Here is a 20,994-nt window from a genome sequence, read left to right on the forward strand (position 1 = left end):
GATGCAAAAGAATAAGGTGGCCAAAGTGGGACCCTTGGGTGACACCAAACACAGTAAAGCCAATTCATAATTTTTAAGCAAAAGCTCTAAGAATTTCCCCTAAAACATTGGAAGCTATGATTCAAGCAAATTAAAGAATGAGGTGTGAATAAAATAATGTTTATTTTATCAAATCTTAGCATCCAAATTACTGCCTGTATATCTGTCTAAAGCGTTTATATAATCTGTGAAGATTGCTTCATCTCTATTGAGTGAGTGTGTGTGAGATTTGTATGATTTGTTTCAGTGGGTAGATGAGTGCAACATGTGCCTCTTTACCTGCTCGTCGAGCCCGCGGGCCTCGATCTCGCGCACGAGCGCGGCCACGAAGCCGAAGCCCGCGTCGTCGAGCGCGGCTTGGGCGGCGGGCGCGGCGCCCGGCCCCGGTGCGGCCGGGCGCGCGCCGCCGCCCGCCACGGCGCGCCGCCACGCCAGCTCGTCGCGCGCGCTCAGCGCCTGCAGCGTCAGCGGCGCGCGGCTCGCGTCCGACGGGACCGCCTGCCGCCGCCGACATCAAGCGAACTTATATAGATACCCGAAATCAATTCAGACACATGTGTAAAGGTATGGTATACTGCTATATAGGTATTATAGTTTACTTATATTACCAACACGTAGTTATTTTATTTAATCCTGGCACATTCTCTACACATTATTATGCCATCTTATATCCCAGTCCCACGCTTCTTAAACCAAATCAAATAATTAAAACCACAATCAATATCAAAACATCATTGAAACAAAAATAAAGTGTACCTCCCAACAGAACCGCCGCTCGATGTTGGCGTCGCCGCACGGCCGCGCGTCGCACACGCACACGCTCTCCGCGCACCCCGCCTGTCACATTCATTTCATATCACTTGACATCACCAATCTTTATCAACAACACCATTTTTATTTGCTTTAGAAGACGATCTCTGTAAGAATTATGTATTTATCTCATCGATCATCTATTTTTTCTAATTAAGCATTAAACTTTAGATACTTAAGCAATACTGCTAAGAATGTGTAGGCAACCTTCTTTATGTACGCCATAGCAACGGTTGCCATGGTTTGTTAGTTAGGATAAAATGTCAGAGAATAATTTTTATTGTCAAATATTTTCATTTTATTTCCATAATATAGTATTTTAAATTTGATTATTTCTCTCCTCTTTTTTCCTTCCGTCTCTCATAGTGAATAACGTAACTTTGCGACTATACTTCCTACAAATGCAAACCAGAACACAATAACACATGACAATGCTTTATAAATTTATTTTGATTTCTGAAAAATATTAAAATTTATCCCACACTCGATCAGTTGTGTAATTTTATTAATTCTTGTAATCTGAATATCAAATTGTTCACCTAGTAAATAGATAATGATTGGGCTCATCCAATTTTAACGCGACACATTCCTTAGAGTATTATGTTACTCCTTGAACAGTCTGCAAATGACGGTAGTAGAAGACGTCATCAACAGATTGAGACGGGGCTTTCCAACAATAACATTATGTCTGTGACGCTGTTAGAACATCTCTACTTTCCCACATCTAGCTCACAAAAAGGTATATTTATAGGAGGTAACTGTCGCAGGAGCGTCAATGTACAGAAGTGTCATACGGTCTTGACGTTGATCTGGTTGTAGGGCGTGAGCGACAGCAGCCGCGAGCCCTTCTCGTAGCTGCAGTAGTGCTTGCTCCACGCCGTGCCGAACGCCTTCTTCTCCAGCAGGAACAGGTAGCCCGCCCGGGAACCGTCTTCGGACTCCTCCTCCTTGTTCTGGACAGACAAACTTTCATCTATATCTGCTATTTATCGAAGTACACAAAAGAAATGATATTTTTATGCGGAACTTTTCCGTAAACGAAATAAGTCAAGAACACCAAATAAGATATATTATTTTTAAGATTTTATATTTTATAAACCTATGTAAATCTGACAAAAAAACTATCTGTACTAGTGGATATATCTTCCGTTACATAGAGATAAGAGTAATATTCATTAATTTAACGTCTTCTAAACTATCGTATTTATTTTCTATAAGTAACGAAATTTCCATTTAAGGATGGTTAGCTTTTAAAATTATGCATAGCTGTCACATGCAATTTAGCGTTTAAGCGTAATCTCAAAAATAATTATTAATTCTCACTACAGCATGCAAAGTATCTTTTGTAGACATGAAGTAAAATTTTTTTCTGGTTTTGAAGCTGAGAACAGAGAATACATCGAGAGGAGGCTAGGAGAGGTGTTACATAAGGTAGAAGTCCGACCTGCCGGGCCTCCATCATCTTCTTCATGAGCGACTCGGTCTGCTTGCTGGTCTCCTCGAAGTTGCTGCGCGTCTGCAACAAGCGGCTCGCTGCACACCACGCTCATGCGGCTCTACTTGCTCACATTACGTCACACGCCTTGTCATTGACAACAGCCGTCAAAATTATTCATAAAAAATAAAGGAATAACTTGAATTGATTAAAAGTAACGGATAAACCCAATACATGGGGCGTCAATGTGCGCCAATGTTTACAAATCAAAAAAATATCGAATGGTGGCAAAATAATTGTGACTGCTTTTCTGAAGACAAGGGCAAGAGTCTGTTAGAATCAAATTTGAAACAGGCGTTGACGTCATCTAAGCAAATAGAGGGGAATATTAGAAAGTTATAAAAAAATATCAAAACATAATGAATGAACTGGCATATCATCTGTATATTCTCCGGCTACATAAAGTGAATGTTATATATTAAAACTGAGCAAACAAACAATGAACACACAGGAATCATCAGCGGGGAATGGTAAAATCGGTCACACACTAAATGCGCTTCTTAATAAAAAAAAATATGAATTTTTTGTTTAATGAATTCTCCTGTTCTGCAACGTCAATCTTAGTTACGAATAAGAAACGGCACACCACTGCAAACATGGGGCGTGTGTTAGACATTCGGAAGCGTGGGAGTCATCGCCATTACCAGTTATAATCCTCGGCTTCCTCAAGTATCAGCCTATTTTTCAAGGAGCACCCACGTAGCATATCACCTATACACAATGTTTTAAAGTATTTTAATTAGACCATTATTTTTGGTCAAACAATCATTAAAATCTCTTTTTGGACAAATACGTCTTTTGGAATATAAAATATGTGAAATAATAGTAATTTTTTTCTTGACGAATATAATAAAAGACAAAAGTATATATATGTACCAAATAGTGCTAAATTTCCAATTGTTAAAAGCGGTATACCTCAGGGGCGTATACTCGGGCTATCAACAAAACTTTACAGTATCAAATTCCATAGTAATCTACAGTGTTCGTTTGGGGTATTTCAGTCGAGATCAGACGTGGTATGCAATGCTCCACCGACCCGCTGTATGCGCAGCTGCAGGTCGCGCACGCGCGGCTCGGCGTCGGCGTGCACGTCGTGCGCCGTGTGGTGGAAGGTCCACCAGCCGAACACGAAGCCCAGCAGCGTCTCCACCAGCTCGAACTTCTTGCGCTCCTGCACCGCCTGCAGCTGGAACACGTACTCCAGCGACGCCAGGCAGAAGTCGCGCTCGGCCATCTCCATGGCCGCGTCCGCCTGGGGGATCCAAATATTACCTACTGTTATTGAACTAAACAGAAAGACACACGTTACGTATGGATCGATCTATTCACGCACGTTTAAGGTAGATATGTCTTATCGTCTCTCTCTTTCTATATCTGAGGTTAAATGGAGTAGTAGAAAGTTAAAGAGTATAAAACATTGCCTTTCAATGTTCGTGAATAATGCCCCCAAAATGAGCAATATCTGTCAATCTCTCATCTTTGCAAGTTGTCATTTACAACAAAAATTGTCTCACATATATTTTTTTTTATTATTTATGCGCTGACTCTCATTAAAAGGGTTTTAAACTGTATTCTCAATCTTGACGAAACCCTCACTACAATACCTATTTAAATGGAACCTTACATTTTGTGAAAACATAATCCAAGTTATACGATCGGCTGCCTGCGACCCCGACCTACCTCGAGCAGTACACAGTTTATTTACATGTAATAAAACGTAACACAGTTTCCATCTCTCAGCAGATTTGCTCGTGATTTACACACAACAACGAGCGACCTTGGCGACCACGCGTTATGTAATTAAACGGATTAACACGACGTGCTCGAGGTAATGCACGCGACTGCCCGCTTTTTTCAATATTTCTGCTTACATTTTGTCATCACGCAATCGATGAGATCAATTCTCAAAGGTTGTTTCAGTGTTTTAATTAAAATCATGTAAATACTGGGTGTCTTTCTTAAACACCAATCTAAAGAATGTTTCTTGTGCATTATAGTCCCATTGGATAAAAAAGAATCTCAAACTATAAATGTAAATCGTTGTTTCCCACAAGAATTCTTAACTTAGTAATTCAGAAAATATTGTTGTAGTTTTAAAAGCTGCCACTGTATAAGTCAGCTAAATTACGTCGGTCAACTTATAACATAAAATTAACATATAATCACGTCTACATAGCTTGCGGGGTAGACAGAGCCAATAGTCTTCAAGAGACCGAAAAGCCACGTTCAGCTGTTTGGCTTAATGAAAGAGTTGATATTCAAATAGTGACAGGTCGCCAACCCATCGCCTAAAAGAGGAATCCCAAGTATATAAACCTACCTCTTACTTGCCTTTTACGACATCCATAGGAAAGAGATTGGATCCTATTCTTTTTTTCTATTGGCGCCGGGAACCACATGGTCAACTTGTATGCTACATAGATTGTTGTTTCATACACAGAATATATCATATTAGAGGAAGTCTCATTCGAAGGTAGAACATAACGTGTCACTTAAACCTCTTTCCCCTATATTAACTGGATATGAAACTAAACCAGAGCCAGCGCTATTTCCATGGGACCGTAACCCAATCGATAACAAACTCACCTCCTGGAAGACATTCTCGTGTTTCTTGGTGGAGAGCGACAGCGTCCGCTCCTGGCTCTGGCAGAACTTGGCAGTCTTCTTGTCGAACTTCTTCTTGCCCTCCTGTAACATTATACACACCATGTGTTAAGGCCCATTATAATATTACAATGCAGACTTGAAAAATCTTTTTTCTTTTAGTTGGCACATAAGGAGTATGTTTCCTCTTCGCTACCAGACCAGCATGGATGATCATTGATCATGAAGAGTAATGATGAAAAAATAACTTTTTTTGATGATTTCCTATGATATTACTAATGCTATGTTCTGATATCGTCATGATCCAGGAATTGTTATTAAGTTATGTAACCGATGAACATTATCCAGCTCCGCTCATACCATGCCTGGCATGGTATGAGCCTATACATATAGTAATATTATTTTGGAATAATATAGTAATATTTTAAGGAAAATAGACTTGATTATTTATGTATGTATGTATTTTTAGTTAGTTCTGAAGTATTATAATGGTATTGGTGATATCAAGTGTTTGGAGATATAGACGAGTTAATTGAGGTAAAACAAACGATTCTAATGAGGTTCGTCGTTCGTCGTTCATTTATCAGTGGACAAAAGTATCTAATGTGTCAATCTCAATGCGTCTCATTTAATTGGATAAAAAGGCGCGCACAGATTATAAAATCAAGGGAAAGGCTTCTAAACTTGAGATTCTTCTTTTAGGCTCTGAGCTAGCTACCTGTCACTATTTAAATCTCCTATTTTCAAAATGACAAAATGAATTGTATTTCTTAATATTGATAATTCATAGTCAAAAAAGGAAATAATATACCTAAATGGGTTTCGAGTTTTAAATGTAAGAGTATTTAGTCCGAGTAGCTTTTGAGTCAGAGTCTGTCAATGTGGCTGGCGGACACGTACCTCGTGACGTCATCGTGCATCATCTACCGTTTACTTTCAAATTAGGATAGTCTAATAGGTGGCCGACATTTCCAAGAAATAAAGTTTCAGACTTTACGACAAATTGAGGTGGAACATTGACAAAGGCGATACTATTCTCATTTACTCATCCACTAAAAAAAACAAGTACCCATCTTTAACATCCGAACTTCGGAACATATGTGGTTTCTTAAGGGATAAACATGTTAATTTTTATAGTTGTCTCAAAATTTGACCTTTCTCTATTTGAATCTAAATTCTATCATTAAGCAAAACAGCTAAAATGGACAGTCACTCCTTTCAAGACTGTTGGCTCTGTCTACCTCGCAAGAGATATAGACGTGATTATGTGTAAGTATGTATGTTGTTTCATAATTTACACGCGAATTCACGCAATCCGCTTTCAATATCAGAGCGTTTCCTGTTATAACGCCAAAGCTGTTACCATCAAATACAAGTAATTTATTTATCCTCCTTCGTTACGAACGCAGTCAAACGGGAGTACCTACAGCAGCAGAGTTACCGAATGTCATAAGGTTTACAGAAACAAACTCAAATCATAAAAACGAATTATTTTTCGAATGAAAAAATTAACTGTTTGTGCGGACTTATAGACTCTTCCTTCTTTTCTGCGTGTTCCCAGTTGCACCCTATATTTTGAGGCGCGGGGTCCGCATTCTTCTCTACACTTTGTCCATTGTTGAAAAATAATCGAGTGCCGAAAAGTAATCGAGTTTCAAAAGATATCGAACGAAAGCCTTTTTCGAGTGCGTAATAATCGCGTGCCGCAGAAGTGTACGAATTTGTGTTAATTTGCATTAACAGTCAAAACACGTTCCTGTATCGGCGCCGGCAAATAAATAAAACTAATTTGTATACGAGTATGACATAACGCACGCGCACAAACTGGTCGCTGAAAGCGAAAGCGGTCGATGGCCGCGTGTCCTCTGTTTTTTATTAATCAATTAGTAAATAAATCGAACTCCAATGACTTGTTCTGTCTTTATTTGTGTTATTAAAAAGTCGCATATTTTCCCTTTTGTTTATTTGTGTAAGTTTGGGACGCTGCACATTTCTTAAGGTACCTACTAATAAAGATCATCTTATAAGTCTCTTAGTTGTAAAGTCAGTATCTTTATTTTAGTATCAAAATAAATGGACTTATTGTTTACGAACGGTGCCGTGCGGTTTCCGACACTTTAGAACAGAACCACTCCATATCTTTTCCATGGATTTCGTAAAAGGCGGCTTGTAAACTTGGGATTTCTCTTGTAGGCGATGTACTAGCAACCTGTCACTATTTGAAAATCAACACGCCACACAGCTGAACGTGGCCTTTCAGTCTTTTCGAGACTGTTGGACCTGTCTACCCCGCAAGAGATATAGACATGACTACATGTATGTACCTATTGTTTACGATTGATTTTAACGTGGCCTGGGTTTTAAGGATATTTTTATTCATATGCTGAGGTAAACTTGACTATCCGCTGTACAGGAGCGGTAAAGCCTTGAAGTTTCACTCATTTTCTTTTCCCTCTTAATCGTCCGTAATAATAACAATTACCGGTGGAAATGCAAGAGAAATTGAAAACTTAATACATGAATCATGCGAGGCGTAATGGAGCTATTAGAAACTGTTTCTTTCATTCATTCCTTCACATTATCACGTCAATATCCCTTGCGGGGTAGACAGAGCCAGCAGTCTAGAAAGTCTGACAGGCCATGTTCAGCTGTTTGCCTTAATGGTATGAGATTCAAAAAGTGGCAGGTTGCTAGCACATCACCTAAAAGAAGAATCCCAAGTATACCTATCTCTAGGTCACCTTTTACGACATCCATGGCAAAGAGATGGAGTAGTACTATTATTTTTTAGGCTGGTGCCGGGAACCACACGGCACAAACTGTTTTCTGCCATGTGTCAAAAAACTCTGTTCAAAGTGTGTTCAGTCGCACCCCTCGGGTGTTACGCTCAAGGCCCATTATCAGCTTTTTAACATCTATCAATCTGCACTTGTCCGGTTTCAGTCATCTTCAACTTAAGCCGCTATCAAATTGTATTACGTCAATGAGTAACTTCTAATGAGTCAGTTACCTTGACGGCTCCTATGTGCTCCTTGCGGAACCGCTCCAGGGGCTGGATGATCTGCTCGTGCGCACGTCCCAGCTGCAATAAACAACAAACGGTTACAATACAAATAGCACATAAATAAACAAAATGGCGGCGGTCAGTACAGGTGTTATAGGTCGGGTAGGCCATATTGACCTCCATACCTCACCTAGTTTGACACTTACGTGCAAAGGTCATTATTTACTACGAACATGTAGGCTTACACAGAAAGACTGAATAACGCTACAACTAATTGGTGTTAGATCAAAGGTAGTTATTTTCAAGTTATTTTTTTCTTTTCATTACCTAAAACGAGCGAATCCTCATGTACATACATAATATATTGCTCTTAACGTTAACCATTTCTCTCCTAATGTTGAGGGCTCCATTTATTTTTATTTAACACAATCGGTAGCCCTTAGTGACATATCGTTAAACATATTGTCAAATATAACGACACCGTCACAATCAGTTCGATTGGCTTCATTGGTTCACAGGTGATAACGCAAGAGTGGCATGTCTATACCACTTGTATTGTCTACTCGAAACATATACTGCCCTTGAGAGGGCGCGCTGTAATAGTGAGATAAAGAAAATTGACAGATAAGTTAGCGATATAAAATAACATTGCATATAAACACGTCTATATTCCTTGCGGGGTAGTCAGAACCAACAGTCAGCAAAAGCCTGAAAGGACACGTTCATCTGTTTAGCTACATGATAGAATTCACATTCAAATAGTGACTGGTTGCTAGCCCATCGCCTAAAATAGGAATCCAACCTATCCCTTAGTCGCCTTTCACGACGTTCATGGGAAAGAGAGTGGATGGTCCTATTCTTTTTTCTATTGGTGCCGGGAACCACACGGCACCACAAAATATTAAATAACTGAACCGTTTTGTACGCAGAGCGTGCGCATGCGCAGTCTTAGTCACTCCATAAGAAAACCTATACCTATAACCTATATTCAATAAGCAAGGATTTTAATATATGCCAATCTAAGGTCTGCCGCGCCGATGGATGCATGGCTAGGGGCGAGCCTAGTCTCGAGCGTGCCACTTCCGCCATGGGGTTGGGCGACCCCCAGGTAATGGCTAGCCTTACCCTGGCATGCGGGGCTCTGCTGGGGCGGACAAAATTTTTCCCTAGCGTCTCGTGGGAATCGCATTATGAACCTTAAAAAGCATATAAATGGCGGCGATGGTGTCCGCACCCCATCACGTCTCGTTCCCGGCGGGAGCGGTATGCGGTCTGCTGAAAGCCGCTTTGCGACGATGAATGTAAGAGGAGGAATGAAGGATAAGATTGAGGAAGTATGCCAGATGATGGATGAAAGACGTTTGGATGTGTTGTGCGTGAATGAAACGAAGCGGAAAGGATGCGACGCGACGCAGCACGGCCCTTACACGGCGTATTGGTCTGGAATTTCCAGTACCAGCCGAGGCTGTCAAGGGGTCGGTCTAATTCTTTCTGCACGAATGGCTGAGTGCGTGAATGAGTATGAGTGTGTCAGCCCTCGTCTTCTATGGATTAGGCTGAAAGTTGGAATCACTCGGATCTTCGTTCTAGGTGTTTATGCACCTTGGGATGTGGGTTCGAGGGGTACAACATCAGCAAAAAGCGAAAACGAGGAGTTCTGGAATAGTGTAAGAGAAGTATTGAAAGTTACCAAGCCAAATGAGAAGATTATTATGTTAGGTGATTTTAATGGATGGGTGGGTGTAAAGCGTGATGGATATGAAAAGGTGCTTGGTGCGTTTGGTGACGAAAAGGTGAATGATAATGGAAGAAGTGTATTAGAAATTTGTCTAGAGTGGGATCTTTTTGTGTCGAACTCAATGTTTCAACATAAAGAGATCCACACCTACACAAGAGTGGAAGGTATTTTAAAAAGTATGATAGACTTTGTGATTGTAGATGAAAGATTGAAGAACAAAGTGCTGGATACCCGTGCATATCGCGGTGCTGGCATTGACTCGGACCATTTACTGGTGATATCCCGGATAAGGGGTATCTTCAATCGCTGGCGGCACAGGGTAAGGGAGCAAACCAGCGCTTTGGAAAGAGTAAAAGTAGAAAATTTGCAAGATATGGATGTAGGTAAGAAGTATATTAATAGACTGAAGGATGAATTTGAAGATTTAGAGGAAATGAGCGATATTGAAGATGGATGGAAGGAATTTAAAGAAAGAATTGTGAAAGTAGCTGTTGAAGTGTGTGGTGTAAGTAGAAGAAGGAAAGGAAAAAATCACAAAAATGCGTGGATGAGTAAAGATGTGCAAGAACTTGTGCGATTAAAGAAGAAAGCATGGCTGGATTTGTTAGCAGCAAAAGCTAACTTAAGAATGCAAGAGGTTATAGATGAAGATGTGAATGAAGCACGTAAGGAATATAAGAAAATTAAAGATTTGGTTAAGAAAGCTGTGATTAGAAAGAAAGAAGAGTATAAAGAGGATTTTGATAAAAGGCTATCAGAAGACTTTCAGTCAAATCTGAAAGTATTCTGGAAATCCGTAAGGTCAGCCCGAGGAAATACTATAACCAGAGAGCTGACTAGGATCAGATGCCAGGATGGTAGCGTTGTGAAAGGAGAAGAATGTGTACTAAAGATATGGAAGGACTATTTTGAAAGTTTATTTGAAAAAAAGGAAGGAAATAAGAAAGATTTCTGCTATAGCGAAGAAAAAGAGAATGAGATGGAAGGCGAAATTGAAATGTTCGAAATTGTGGAAGCACTTAAGAGTATGAAAGCGGGAAAGGCTGCTGGGTGTGATAGAGTGTCGGTCGAGATGCTTAAAGCAGGAAAAGGCGTAGTAGCTAGTCAGTTGTACTGCCTTTTCAATTTGTGTTGGAGAAGCGGCCGAGTACCAAAAGATTGGTGTAAGGCTGTTATCGTGCCACTTTACAAAGGAAAAGGGTCACAGCTGGACTGCAAAAATTATCGTTGTATAAGCCTGCTTAGCGTCGTCGGCAAATTGTATGCTAAGGTATTGATTAATAGAGTCAGGAATGAAACTGATGACAAAATATGGGATGCTCAAGCGGGATTTCGAAAGGGAATGGGATGTACTGATCAGGTCTTTTCCTTGCGGTGCATAGCCGAAAAGTTTTTGGCCAAGAGTCAAAAAGTCTATTGCACATTCGTAGATCTGGAAAAGGCCTATGACAGAGTTGAGAGGAATGAATTGTGGTCAGCACTTTCTATGCATGGGGTGAGCAGTCTCTTAATACGAGCACTGAAATCCTTATATGAGGATTCGAGTGCTTGTGTCAGGATAAACGGAGCGCACACTGAGTGGTTTAAGATTGAGAAAGGCGTTAGGCAAGGATGTGTTGCGTCACCGTGGCTGTTCAACCTATTTATGGATAGCTGTTTGACAGATTTGAAAGAGTCTAAAAGTGGATTAAGGATGAATGAGTTACTCGTCAAATGTCTGCTCTATGCCGACGATCAGGTTATACTGGCGTCATCAGCGGAGGAGTTACAGGAGATGGTAAACTGTATGCATGAAGCTTTAAAAGAGAAAGGAATGAAAGTGAACGTAAGTAAAACTAAAACACTGGTTTTTGAAATGGAGAAAGAAATGACAGCATGTAATATTTTGATTGGAGGAGAAAAAGTGGAGCAAGTGAAAGAGTTTGTATATCTAGGATCAAAGTTTACATCAGATGGCAAGTATGATAGTGATATTGAAAGGAGAGTGAACGCGGGGAACATGGTGAATGGAGCTTTGCATGCCTTTATGAGCAGTCAGAAACTATCCAAAAAGGCTCGACTGGCTGTGCACAGGGGCGTGTTGGTCCCGACATTAATGTATGGGAGTGAAAGTTGGGTATGGCAAAAGAAGCATGAAAGCAGAATAAATGCAGTGGAAATGAGAGCGTTAAGGAGTATGATGGGTGTGAAATTGAGTGACAGGATAAGGAACAGCGTGATAAGGGAATGTTGTGATGTGAAAGAAGATGTAGTTACAGGAAAAAAACAGGAAGAAAAGGGTATGTTAAGATGGTTCGGTCATGTGGAGAGGATGAATGAAAGCAGGTTGACTAAGCAGATATACAAGGAGAGTGTGGAGGGAAAGGTCGGAGTGGGAAGACCTAGACGAACGTATCTTGATCAAATTAAGGACGTCCTGGTAAAGGGTCAGGTCAAAAGTACCCGAAACCGCCGAGCTTGTATGAAGAGAGTTATGAATGTGGACGAAGCGAAAGAAGTATGCAGAGATCGTGGCAAGTGGAAAGAGGTAGTCTCTGCCTACCCCTCCGGGAAAGAGGCGTGATTTTATGTATGTATGTATGTTTAATATATACGATGCCTGTTTGCGCCAATTAATTATCTGTGCGCAATTTCTATTGTAAAAAAAAGAAGAAAAATCTTCCCGCCTTTTTTTGAAAGTTTTTCCGAATAGTTTTTTATTTCGTCAAAAATTATAAATCAGGACTAGTTGTCCTCATCATGGTCCAAAACCGAAGCCGGATGAATAATTAATGTGGATCAGCGTTAATATGAATAATTTTAGTAAATTTGACGATTATTAATATCACCGGACTCGAGGCGGCATTACTACCTAAAGGAAAATTCTGCAGATGACGGAGTACATTTATATGGTGTTAAGTAGTAATATTATATTTAAATAACTAACCCAACACTCGAACAGGTATTGTAAAGTGTGTTAATTAAGGATTTTATAAGGTTAGTACTATTTATTACACTTTATGTTTGTTAATACCTAGCATCTTTCTCCATTGTTTTTTACGTAATATTTGCTATAATTATATCCTAATTATACTTAATTAAATAGGTATAGGAAGCATTGTTGTTTCATTATTTGGATATATTATTTGTTATTTTAGCAAATTCTTTTATTATTCACGTAAAATAAAGGTGCATAGGTCAGTTCATTGTTACTACGTTATCATCGCAGGTGTATCATAGGAACCTAGGTAGGTCAAATTTTGGTTGCCGTCGTGTATGATTGTAATTTGTTATTTCGGTTTAATGAGCCTATTTATTCATGGTGATGTACTTATTTTCAATGCAAAGTTATTAATTAACTTGATAGTTTATTTTTGCAACGAAAATCACTAAGGCCCTTGTTATCATTTAATAGACAGTAAAGTTTGTTTTAGTTAAATTATCGACACATTCTTTTTCAATTAATGCTTTTTGTTATTTTAATTGTCGACAAATTATTGTTAGATAATTAACGCATTAAATTGGTAGGCATAACTGTATCTTTACTTTAAACATCGGTTGTTTATTTTTACATTGTAAACATTTCAGGTTGACCACATCCGTTTCCCAATATGTCTGAAGAGAAGGAACTTGTTAAGAAACGAGGTAGTTTTAAGGGACGTTTGACGCTATTCATCAATTACCTGGATGGGTTGCCAGAATCTGATGAACAGTTAGACAGTTGTACGGTCAGGGAATTGCAATTACGGATGGGGAAGATCGAAAGTATGTATGAACTTTACAATGAGGTACAGTTACGTTTAGAATGTTTAGCTGACGATATCAATTTTCGATTAACCGAACGAGCTGAGTTCGAGTCTTTGTATTACAACTCACTGTCTAGGGCACAGGACTTACTATGTAAGTACAATAATGATAAAGAATCGGTAAGTAGTGATAAAATTACCCGTATTAGTCAACGTAAGCCTGTTAGGTTGCCCACCATTCAGCTCCCAAAGTTCAACGGGACTTATAGCAATTGGTTGGAGTTCCGTGACACTTTTATCAGCCTTATTCATTGTAATGACGAAATTGACCAAATTAATAAATTCCATTACTTGCGAGCGTCTTTGGAGGGATCTGCTGCTGTAGTAATTCATGCCGTTGAGTTTTCAGCCGGAAATTACGACATAGCTTGGAAATTGATATGTGATCGTTTTGACAATAAAAGATTATTGGTGCAGAATCATTTATCCTCCTTATTTAATTTAAACACTATAGTAAAAGAGTCATCTTTTGTGTTAAAAGATTTAATTGATCAACTTAATAAAAATCTACGTGCATTGGAGTCACTAGGTGAGCCTGTGAAACACTGGGACACTTTATTAATATATATAGTGACTTGTAAATTACCTCAGCAAACATTGCGTGAGTGGGAGGATCATAAGGGTCGCATAGATAAAGATATAGTAATAACATTCAGTATATTCCTACAATTCATTCGCTCGCGCTCTGATTTGTTGGAAACCTTAGAGTTAGCGCGAGCTCGCAATAATGCTTCTCCCTCTAAGCATAGTACAGGTAGGATACAATCTATGCTTGTTGCAAATCCCAATAATAATAATTTAAATAATAAGTCGTGTCCGCACTGTAAGTCAGATCACTTGTTAAGTAGTTGTTCACAATTCCTTGCGCTTAGTGTAGACGCCCGTTACAAGTTAATGCCTAACTATAAAGTTTGTTATAATTGTTTTCGTGTTGGTCATTTCGCCAATCGTTGTAAAAGGCCAGGTTGCAAATTGTGTAAACGCCGTCACAATATATTGTTGCATTGGACGAATAATAAGCCTGTTTCAAATTCTTGCAATAATAATGCTAATGAAAATACATCACGAGATAGCTCATTTGTTTCCATGCCCTCGTTACCGCCCGCTGACGCTGGGACAAGCACTGATGCGAGTGCAAATAATTTAACTTTGTCTGCGGATCTCAGTTCGTCTTGTGGTGATAACGGTAAACACCGCGGTGGTGTTTTGTTGTCTACCGCTCTCATCAAGTTATGTGATCAGAACGATCGTGAGCACATAGTGCGGGCCCTGCTTGATAGTGGTAGTACTTCATCATTTATGACAGAACGCTTATGTACTCGGCTCAATTTGAATACTTGTCATGTTAATGGTTCAGTCTATGGCATAAATAACGTGAGTTCTCACGTAGGCAAAATATGTCACGTAAAGATGACCTCTTTATACAACTCTTATACTGCAAAGTTAAGTTGTTTTATTTTGCCATCATTAATGAGTGTTATGCCTTGCCGTGAAATCGACATTTTAGACTTGAATATTCCAGATAACATATTTTTAGCGGACCCCACATTTAATAAGCCGTCAGAAGTAGATATATTAATAGGTGCTGATCTCTTCTGGGACTTGGTCGGGTCACAGAGAATTAGACTAGGTGTAGGTAAGCCGGTACTGTGTCACACGTTACTAGGCTGGATAGTTTCCGGTCCTGTTATTTATAATCCAGGTAAGCGTAGGTCAAATGATATTTCTTGTAATTTTACTCAGACAGATTCCTCTTTTAATAATGATTTTAATAAAATTCACAATGATTTGGTGAAGTTTTGGAATCTGGAAAAGATAAACCCTCCATTCTCTCATTATTCACCTGAAGAAAGGTTATGTTAGGAACATTTTTGAAAAATACGACACGTTTAGAAGATGGTCATTTTTGTGTTCGTATTCCAATGAAGCAAAGTCCTTCCATGTTAGGAAACTCCTTCCAAAGGGCATCTAAATGTTTTATTCTCTAGAACGTAGACTGAAATTAAAGCCTATGGCAATATGTATTGAGATTTCATGTCTAAATATATACAGTTAGGTCATATGACTGAAAAAACTAATATTTATAAAGGTGATTCATGAAATGGTGTTCTGAAATCTTTGGATTTATGGTGGAGCGGTCCCAGCTTTCTAAAGCAACATAGTTCACATTGGCCTTCTCCATGTAAATCATTAGAGTTAAACGATCTACCTGAAACTCAACCTTCTGTTTCTTTGAGCGCTACTATTCGTAATGATAGTCTAAGTTACACTCTTATAGATTTTAGTAGATTTTCAAATTATTTAAGGCTTATCCGCACTGTAGGTACTGTTTTAAAATTTATGAAATTGTGTAGAAAAAAGCCTACAGCTAGTAAATTTCTGTCACAAGATGATTTGCAGGATGCACTAAATGTTGTCATTATCCAAAGTCAAATAGAATCGTTTCCTGAGTATGAAATGCTTTCTGGTAATCGTAAATTGCCAAATAAAAGCGCCCTTATTAAATTTAATGTATTTCTTGATGATAATAAAATAATGCGTGTTGGAGGACGCTTAGTTAATTCCTTGTTTTGTTTTGATAAAAAGCACCCTATTATTTTACAGTCCACTCATAAATTTACAAAATTACTTTTTGAATTTGAACATATAAGGTTAATGCATGCAGGCCCACAATTGATGTTGGCTACTATTAGAGATTCGTACTGGCCTATAGGCGGACGAAATTTAGCGAGGAGTTGTTATCGTAAGTGTGTACGTTGCTGTCGCATATCAGGTAGAACAGTTAGTCCTATAATGGGCAATTTACCACAGCAGCGTCTCCTTCCAGGCGGTTACCCCTTTCAGTGCACTGGTGTGGACTATGCTGGTCCCATCATGGCTGCTAGTCGGCAAGGTCGCGGATGTAAGCTGATAAAAGTGTACATTGCAATTTTTGTGTGTTTCACCACTAAAGCTATCCATTTGGAGCTGGTGAGTGACTTAACGAGTAATAAGTATTTACTAGCATTATTTCGATTTATTTCGCGACGGGGAAAGCCCGATGATATTTATTCCGATAACGGTACCTCATTCGTAGGGGCCTGCAATGAACTTTCGAAGTTTCTTAAAACTAATTGTGATTCCTTGAGCGAACAATTAGCTTATGATGGTATCAAATTCCATTTTATCCCTGCGTATAGCCCTCATTACGGCGGTCTTTGGGAAGCGGGTGTTAAGTCAACAAAATTCCACCTTAGGCGAGTGTTGGGAAATTGTAACCTTACGTTTGAAGAACTTAACACCACGTTAGTCCAGATTGAGGCAATATTAAATTCACGTCCACTGACGCCTCTGTCTTCCGATCCAGCAGATTGCACCCCATTGACTCCAGGACATTTTTTGATAGGCCGGCCTCTTACTTCACTTCCACGGCATGATATCAAGGACCATTCCACTGCTTCATTATCACGTTTCCATCGAATAGAGCAGCTACGCCAGCATTTTTGGGCTCGTTGGAGTAAGGAGTTCGTGTCTGAGTTGCAGCACAGAACCAAGTGGCAAAAGGGCAACGATACACTGAAGCTGGGTGCATTGGTCGTCGTAAAGAAAGATCATCTACCTCCTCTCAAATGGCGATTGGGAAGAGTCATTGCCGTTCATCCTGGATCAGATGGAATTGTTCGGGTGGCAGACATCACCACATCTGTTGAAGTCATACGAAGAGCTTTCAATAGGATTTGCCCTCTACCCGTCGACGAAGAGTTTGGTTGAAAGAGAGGCTTTCAACGCCCGGGGGCATGTTTGCGCCAATTAATTATCTGTGCGCAATTTCTATTGTAAAAAAAAGAAGAAAAATCTTCCCGCCTTTTTTTGAAAGTTTTTCTGAATAGTTTTTTATTTCGTCAAAAATTATAAATCAGGACTAGTTGTCCTCATCAATGCCTATGTTTAGCTTTTTATTTGCTCATTCAAAGCTAACATTTTGCAACGTTTGACCCATCCTATTTACAAATGCTAATGAAGCCTATAGTAGAGCCCAGGCACTGATTGTGATTCCCCTCGGCTTCCGCTCACGTGTGCAAGTAAAAGTCATGCCGACGCACGCGCACGCATACTGGGTACCAGTAGTACGTACCCATAGTACACCGGGGCGGGCTACACTGGAGAAAGTGCTCAAGGCCACGACGCAGGGCCACGACACGACCTGTGGCTTTTTAGTTTACTTCTAACAAAATGAAAACCCTACCAAGATATGTATTTGTAGTTTGACTAACATTCGAGTGATTCAGCGACGCAGAATTGACTGCATAATTTAGCAGGAATAAAACGGCATAACACTACTCTACAAGCAGATAAATGAAAATGAACTAAAACGCGAGAAGGGTGTTTGGGTTACCGTGAAGTCTTGTAAACGGATGGAAAACTTTTATTCATCCCCCTTAAGATAGTTCGGGGTAAAAGTTGGTTGAAAATGTCTATCCAGTATCACAGTTAAGTCCTCATGGCTTACATGTACTGACAAAATATAAGACTAAATTTATAACGCGTCATGGTGTCATCTAGTATATTACCTTAGCATTGCTTAACTTTTTTAGGTTTAGTAAGGCGGCCTGGCTAATAAACCACTGCCACTGAGCTGTGTAGGTAAGTACGTAGTCATTGTGTCGTGAACTAAACGCAATGAAGCATGTAACCCAAACATGCCAAAATAGGCGACCTTTGAGCACGAGACCCGCCGCCGGCCGCGCGCCGCCGCACACGCTCGAGGGCTAATCGCTTATCTGATAGGTACCACCGAGCTATTATTTGATAAGGAATTCATGGCTTTGCCTTTGAGTCATTTCAAGGTCCAATGAGATTTGTCATATTTTTTTGTGTAACAGTGTATTTCAATAGCTAAAATTAGCCTTTACTTTAGATGGATAATTCATACATATAGTCACGTCTATATCTTTTGCGGGGAACACAGTCTTGAAAACGATCACGATCAGCTTTTTGGCTTTGATAATAGAATTGAGTTTAAAACAAGAAATAATGGACAACATTATGTATTTGATAATGTTTTGGATGGAATGTCTAGTCTAGATACCAACCATGCGGTCCCGCTCATCCTCTATGTTGCGGATGAGGTGCGCGAAGTGGTGCAGCGAGTGGGAGATGACCCGCTCGTCCTCCGTCATGGAGGCGCCGATGCACGCGAACTCGAACTGCTCCATGCTGGACGCCAGCGCCAGCTGAGCTGCGCCCAGACCTGGACAAACGTTCAACTCATTTAGACAATATTTTTGCATTTAACTTCAAAAAATAGTCTGAAACTGATCTCTGACTACATCTACGTAAAAAATTATGTCATCAAACTCTTCATAGGCCAAATGACATGACCATCGAAAGAACTGTTGTCTGTAATAACATCTGTATTATGATGATTGTCAATGAAAAAGTGAGACAAATGCTTCCTAAGTATTTTTTTCTATTTCAACATTCACGACTTACGGGACACCACTTCTTCAGTGTTCTTGTTTACCATAAAGATGCCTTGTCTCATCATCGCGATACGAGACAGGTGCATCTAGCCAACAATCATACATAACTCTTAAAATATTACCATTGTAATTATAGGCTTTTTTTTAAAATTGCCATGAGAATTATTCTAAGTGTAGCGGCCGTTCAGCCTCCATGGACAAACGGACTCTTTGACTTAACATTTTAGATGACTAAAACCGACTGACAGACTGTGAAAAAAAGGACAATCGACTTGGACACTAAGGAGACGACCATAAGACGACGAGACGACAAGACGTATCTTGAACGGGAAAATTCTTTTTTATTCTGACTAGACAGACAACAGACCCTCGGCCCGTTCACTAAGTAAATACATACATATGTATTTGTCTCTGCCGCAAACAATTTTGAATGTGTTTAGAACACAAACCTAGATAATCTGTTCAGAACAATAAGTCATGTTTACTGCAAGGAAAAAGTATGCTTTGAGAACAAGGACTCATTATTAAATCCTAAGTTTAGTCGCGTCCCATAAGTCCAAACTAGACAAGCGACAACAAGACATTGTATCAGTTCTGTGAGGATGTTTATAACAAAGTGGGCAACTAATTTGGCGTGTTTCATACAATGGAGACACGAGATGACGCACGCGGCGCAGGCGCAGCAGATACGGGCGTAAACAATGCAGCGCGGGCGACGCGACGCGATAACGAGCATTGGTCATTTCACACATCACATACCTACAGCGTATAGCGCGCACAAATAAAACATACAGAGTCAAAGCTTGTTGAAAATATTAATATTAAAATAAAATTTTAATACCTAATATAAGAAAATAAAATTTCAATTTCTCTTGTTTTGATTTTATCTGAAATCAGCATTACGAATGCTATAATCAAGCTGCAGTATAGTAAGGGCTGCAAGTGTGAGTGCATGCTGTAGTGATTAGAGAACATCTTATCTGCTAATTGGGGGTAACAATATCTTTCTTGTGAAAAACGATTTTTTTATTACAATACACTGCTCTTTATCTTCTTCCAAGTCCAAAAACTAGAGAAAAGATAGGAGAATAGAGACAAATTGCTCTGTACTCATCATAAGTTTTAAATATATTATTATTTTTTTCTACATGGCTCTAAACTTTAATTCTTCTTCAAAATCTTGTCACTTTTGCCACTGCCTACCTCATAAACATGTGATATGTGTATGTGAATTTCTTTTCTCTACAGCCATTCCAATCTTAATGTCAAGTTTAAAATTTAAAGTTAAGGTCAAGAAAAAATCAATCAATTTTAAATATAAGCTTTGACTCTATATTGATCTCCTCTGATTCCACAATACACAACTAAGTAATAATGCTGTCGTTGGTCTGTGATTTGCTGAGCACTAATTAACGCAGCCATTGACACACATACCGACTCTGCTGAGCTGTAAAAACTAACTTTTACCAACATTGCATTTCTCCTGTCTTAACAAATAATTTTGTCAAATATTTGCTTCTAGGACTAAAGGAAACTGTGTGGCCAAAAACAATAACTTATTGCTGTAGAAAGAAAGATGTTTGATTTATATTGTTCATTTACATATATTTTATAGGGGTATGGTTGGCCTATCAACTTCAGCTTGACTGCAACCAAGTGGAGTATACCTGGAGGCATACAGTGGTACAGCTATTACAGCCAAGCTATACGGATAAAATAATGTAAACCCTTAAGGAAATTTTCCATAAACAAAACTGCCTCCATAACTATGCAGGGCATGCCAATGTACTTAAACAATTGTCTTCAAATGAAGTAATGATTACATTGCCATTGGCACACAACTGTCAGGCTACACATTACACAAGCCCCATATCAGTTATCATAGATAATACGATCATATCAGCTCTGCAAACGGCAATGACTGGCCTGACTCACGACTGTTATTCAATTATAGCTATTGTATTAATTTGATATGTTTCCACAGTTTCATATCACTGAAACTTTATCTTGCAACACTTCATTGGCAAGATAGCACTGCATACGATATTGAAAATATT

At 39.3% G+C, this 20,994-nt stretch overlaps 1 protein-coding gene across 1 annotated transcript in view; it reads right to left on the reverse strand.

Annotated features, from left to right (window-relative positions):
* Positions 1 to 20,994, reverse strand: part of LOC106140256 (rho GTPase-activating protein Graf) — a 32,541-nt gene that overhangs the window by 9,450 nt on the left and 2,097 nt on the right. The window contains exons 2-9 of the mRNA XM_060950186.1: positions 18,548 to 18,705; positions 7,959 to 8,030; positions 4,931 to 5,032; positions 3,381 to 3,596; positions 2,294 to 2,365; positions 1,644 to 1,802; positions 796 to 876; positions 319 to 537 (exon numbers count right to left, since the gene is read on the reverse strand). Coding sequence (XP_060806169.1) covers positions 319 to 537; positions 796 to 876; positions 1,644 to 1,802; positions 2,294 to 2,365; positions 3,381 to 3,596; positions 4,931 to 5,032; positions 7,959 to 8,030; positions 18,548 to 18,705 — 1,079 coding nt within the window. The remainder of the gene's footprint in view (positions 1 to 318; positions 538 to 795; positions 877 to 1,643; positions 1,803 to 2,293; positions 2,366 to 3,380; positions 3,597 to 4,930; positions 5,033 to 7,958; positions 8,031 to 18,547; positions 18,706 to 20,994) is intronic.

This window comes from Amyelois transitella, chromosome 21, assembly GCF_032362555.1.
Source record: "Amyelois transitella isolate CPQ chromosome 21, ilAmyTran1.1, whole genome shotgun sequence".
Classification (NCBI taxonomy): domain Eukaryota; kingdom Metazoa; phylum Arthropoda; class Insecta; order Lepidoptera; family Pyralidae; genus Amyelois; species Amyelois transitella.